At 33.0% G+C, this 4,812-nt stretch overlaps 1 protein-coding gene across 1 annotated transcript; it reads left to right on the forward strand.

Annotated features, from left to right (window-relative positions):
- The first annotated feature begins 1,370 nt into the window (after positions 1-1,370).
- LOC120168994 (snakin-2-like) lies at positions 1,371-2,224 on the forward strand. The gene is made up of 3 exons (XM_039177233.1): positions 1,371-1,504; positions 1,612-1,657; positions 1,746-2,224. Exons 1-3 carry the CDS (start codon positions 1,427-1,429, stop codon positions 1,925-1,927), a joined length of 306 nt encoding a protein of 101 aa, XP_039033164.1. The 5' UTR covers positions 1,371-1,426; the 3' UTR covers positions 1,928-2,224.
- The last annotated feature ends 2,588 nt before the right edge of the window (positions 2,225-4,812 follow it).

A 4,812-nucleotide genomic window follows, 5' to 3' on the forward strand; every position in this document is an offset into this window, starting at 1 on the left:
CTAAAAGGGGCATGGAATTCATTCCATTTCCAAGACTTGCAAAGCCTTTGAAAACTGGTGAAATTCGATGGACAAGTACCAATCGCCACAGCTGTTGTTGAATACAGCCGAGCGTTCTCATTGTTAAATGACAAAGTCACATCTTTGTCCTACGTATCTTGCCTAATAGGCAATTAAATTAATTGGGCTTCATTAATTCTCGATGCCTCCAAACGTTGCAATTTCATTGCTTCGTGACCCCCTTCATTTTCAATTTCACTTTCGTTTTGCTTTAATCGATCGATGTGATGAGAATATTGATTATAAATCCAAAAATGCTATGCCTTTTATTAACCATTGGGAATGGAAATATTTACACGTGAAACTTACGCTAGAGGATTTATTTGTACGTATACAGTAAAATTTCTATAAATCAATAATATTAGAATAAATCAATTTTATTAATTTAAAGATATATTAACTAATTAACTAATTTATTAATTTAAAAAGATTTTTTCAATACAACAAATCTATAATATGTTTCATGAATAAATCATATACATTATATTGACTAATGGAATGATATTCATATTTTAAGAAAAGTTAAAGATGAAATACAACTAGATTTAAATTTTAAGAAGCAAACAACAATAAAATCGCTTTTTTCCAAATTTTCCTATTTATATTTTTAATTTTATAGAATTATTAATTTATAATATTGAAAGACCATAAATTTATATAATGATCTTCCCGAAAATTATTATCTTATTAATTTATCACAATTATTAATTTAGACCTTGAGCCCAAGTAAGGACCGAGAGAAATTATTATTTTAGAGAAGTTATTAATTTATAGAGGTTATACTGTAACAATAAGAACGAATGTAAAATTTTATATTGTAAACAAATTTATAATATTATTTTAACGAGAGATAAATTTATAAAATTTTAGAATAATTGAAAACAAATTATAAATAGAAATTATTAAAGAAAATATCTAAATTTTTAAAAGAACAACAACCCTCTATCAATCGAATGACGAATCTACATCAAATTTATGATGGGTACGTGTATTCTATGAAATTTGAAATTTATTCGATTAATTAATTATTTTTATTAATTGCATTCATCCTGTAATTTTAGTTGTACTACTTTAAAATAATTTTTGAATTCGTAAGTGGATCCATTATTGGATGGCGGGTAAAATTTCGTCCACTTGATTTCTGCAGATGGTTCCAGTGGGGCTTTTCCTCCACCAGATGTTCCCCGGCAAGCCATCATTTCTTATTTTCTCGTATGTTACACACCTAACCCCTCTCGAGTACTAGTTTACTGCCAGTATTACTTTCTCCTTTGTTCTCTCCACTGGCAATTTTTGGGCTATAAATACGAGAAATACTTCTCTTGTTTTCCACACAAAACACAAGTCTCTATTTCTTGTTTCAGCCATGGCTATTTCTAAGGTTTTGATAGCCTCACTTCTCGTATCTCTTCTCCTTATCCAACTTGTTTATGCTGATCAACTGGTAAAAGCTTGATCACTTCTTTTTTCTTTGGTTTCCTTTTTTCAGTGAATATTTGTTAGTGAACTGTAATTATCTTAGTTTAAGATACATATTAATGTGAAATACAGGTGACAAGTGCCAGCAACAAGGGAACCACTGCCCCAATGAAAATCGGTAAATAGGATCGATCCTCGATTGTATGCAGAAAACTATAGGCTGAGACCCTTTATTGACATATCGATTTGTGTTTTTTTTTTCTCAGACTGCGGTGGGGCTTGTGCGGCGAGGTGCCGTCTATCGTCGAGGCCGAACCTATGCAAGAGGGCGTGCGGGACATGTTGCTCCCGCTGCAACTGTGTTCCTCCGGGTACTGCCGGTAACCAAGAAATGTGCCCGTGCTATGCTAGCTTGACCACCCACGGCGGCAGACGCAAGTGCCCTTGAGTTTTTAATCAACTTGGATTGGAACGAATCTTCTCCTTTGAGCTTTGTCGTGAAATCAACGAATTGCATGGACAAATCAGTGCAGGCAAAGAGCCAGGACTAGCTTTCAAATAATAAATCTTCTCCTAAGAATAAATCAAATAATGTGTCATACGTAAAGCACAACTCATTTCTTCCCCCCCCCCCCCTTACTTTTCTTTTGGGCGATATTATATGTTTAATCACTTGTTATTTTTTGAGTTTGAATATATTATATTTTACTTCATAATAATGAAGTTTGTAATTCTATTTGCTTCCGTTTACTCATATTTGTATCAGTAATCAGAAAAGCTAACATCAACACACCAGGTAACGCATGAACAAATCAGTGCAGGCAAAGAGCCAGGACTAGCTTTCACATGCACGATCAAAATTGCGAAAAGCAATTTGAAAAGGCTTGAGAGCACAAACTTTTATCAACAAATATAAAGCTTTTGAAAATGGCATCTTCATAAGAATCAGGTGGCAAATTTCAATCCAGCAAGTTAACAATAACTATCAGAGATGTGAAAATTAGACCAAGTCGAGCTCGCAAATATTACTGAAAAAAATGTTCCAATATCTCCACAAATAAATGGATGCTTTCCAAGTATGCCAACTCATTACAACACACAAGGAGAAGAACAATCCAGCACACCGCCTGTAGATTACCTTGTGCGTACGAAAGTGCAAAAAGTAAATGCATAAAATCAATCAAAATTCAGCTATTGCATACTTGCAGTCTAGTTACCCCTGCTTTTATATTTCTTAGTGACTTCTTTAAAATCATTATTAATGAAAGAAATTGGTAATTGTGGTTCTCTGTTAACCACCAATCAATGAACCTGCAAACCAAGGAATCCAGGAGTCCTAACTAACAAATCGTCCAGAATTCAAAAACTATAAACAAAAGGAAAGGTCAACTATCTCGAATAGTAAACAATATGAAGGGAAAATGTAATACCTCGTATTTGACCTTGTGCTTCTCGGAATCCTCGAGAGGAACATTGTATTTGGCTACACGAGTCTTGCCTTGCCTGTTTTGCAACAAAACCAATCAGATCTGCCATGATCAAGAACACAAAAAAATGATAAAAAAAGATATCAGATTTTCTAACTCAGTCATCGTCGAGGGAGAGAAAGAGTAAAGATTAAGGCTGTACCATTGTTGGAAGTGTTAGTTTATCAAACAGTAGGATTGAAAACAAAGGAAAGGGAAAATATAATATTCAACTCAATAAACCCATAACATTAAACTCATAACATTGACAGTCTATTTATATAGGCAATTGAAAAAAAAATTAGACAGTAGTAAAATAAGACTCTTAATAGAACTCTTAACAACGAAGGAAAATTCAAAATAAAACTACCCAAAATTAGTAGACACTAAATCCCTGATATACGAGAAATTATTTCATGGTCCCGGCTTACCACACCATCTATGGTCTCAGTGAATTAGAGTCACACATTTTAAAATAACTTTCAAATAATTGTCCACTCTTTATTTACACGTAGGAAAGAGTTGAAGATTCACCTTAGAAAAAAATGAGATGAAAAATTATTATTGGTTAGGACCACGAATGATGTGGTGAGCCGGGACCATCTAATAATTTTTCCTGGTATACAGAAACTACTAAACCTCTAAAAACATGGAAACAAATTTTATTAACAATCCCTTCCTTAAACTTAAAATGCCTTGAACTACAGTTTACTAGCGTCATTCTCTTCAAGTAGGATTCTCCAAAGTGCAAACTTCCAAGGACCTTCACTTTTGGAAGGGAAGCAATTTGAAAGGTTTAGTGAATATATGAGTCCACTAATCTTTACTCTTGCATTACCTGATATCTCTCATAAAAATAGTACTTCACATCAATATGTTTGTTTCTGCCATGTAATACTGAATTTTTTAAAAGTATGATAGTTGAGTTGTTGTCATAAAATATTGTTATAGTTCTTATTCTCTTGAACTTCAACTCCTCCAAGATTTTCCTTAACCAAATAGCTTGACAAACACAAGATGTTTGCAACGATAAATTCAGCTTCTGTTGTTGATAAAATAATAATGGATTGCTGTAAACAATCCAAAATCCTTGGTTCCTTGCAAGTAACGAAAGATTCTCTTGGTAGCCAATAAATGCATCTTCGTAGGATTCTTCTTAAACATGCTGATCAAACTCACAGAATACATTATTCAGGTCTTGTACCACTCAAATACATTAAGCTGCCAATAATCTTCTTGTAAAAAAGTGTTGTCCACTTTCTTTTCTTCTTTATTCAACTTCAAACCGAACTCAATGAGAGTATTTGCTGGATTGCAATCTTCATATCAAACATTCTTAGAATATCTTGATTCTTGGATATATTTCTTTTGAGAAAGAAATACTCCATCAGCTGATTACACTACTTCTATGCCTAGAAAATAATGGATCATAACAAGATTTGACATTTCAAACTCAGCTATCATAGACCTTTTGAATTCCTTAAACATGGAACTACAATTTCTAGTGAAAATAAGATCATCAACATATACTTTGACCATAAGCATTTTGCTTTCATCACTAGATTTAATGAAAAAGTAGACTCATAATGACATTTGGTAAAATCAACTTTCAAGAAATAAGCTTCAGTTCGATTGTACCAAGCACGTGGGGCTTGTTTCAACCCATATAAAGCCTTTTTCAGTTTATAAACTTTATTTTCACTTCTATATTTAACATAACCATCAGGTTGTTCAATAAATATTTGTTGTTCTTGAAGCTTACCATGAAAAAAAATGTCGACTTTACATCTAATTGTAAGATAGGCCAAGAGTGTTGAGCTGCAAGTGAAATTATCAATCTGATTGCATTATGCCTAGTAACAGGAGC

This window comes from Hibiscus syriacus, unplaced genomic scaffold, assembly GCF_006381635.1.
Source record: "Hibiscus syriacus cultivar Baekdansim isolate YM2019G1 unplaced genomic scaffold, ASM638163v2 tig00111743_pilon, whole genome shotgun sequence".
NCBI classification, from domain to species: domain Eukaryota; kingdom Viridiplantae; phylum Streptophyta; class Magnoliopsida; order Malvales; family Malvaceae; genus Hibiscus; species Hibiscus syriacus.

What these genes read in the sequence shown, in the direction of transcription:
- LOC120168994 (XM_039177233.1), top strand. Translation starts at nt 1,427, where the DNA reads ATGGCTATTTCTAAGGTTTTGATAGCCTCACTTCTCGTATCTCTTCTC. An exon ending in TTGTTTATGCTGATCAACTG is followed by an intron (nt 1,505 to 1,611) that starts GTAAAAGCTTGA and finishes TGTGAAATACAG; the next exon opens with GTGACAAGTGCCAGCAACAA. An exon ending in CACTGCCCCAATGAAAATCG is followed by an intron (nt 1,658 to 1,745) that starts GTAAATAGGATC and finishes TTTTTTTCTCAG; the next exon opens with ACTGCGGTGGGGCTTGTGCG.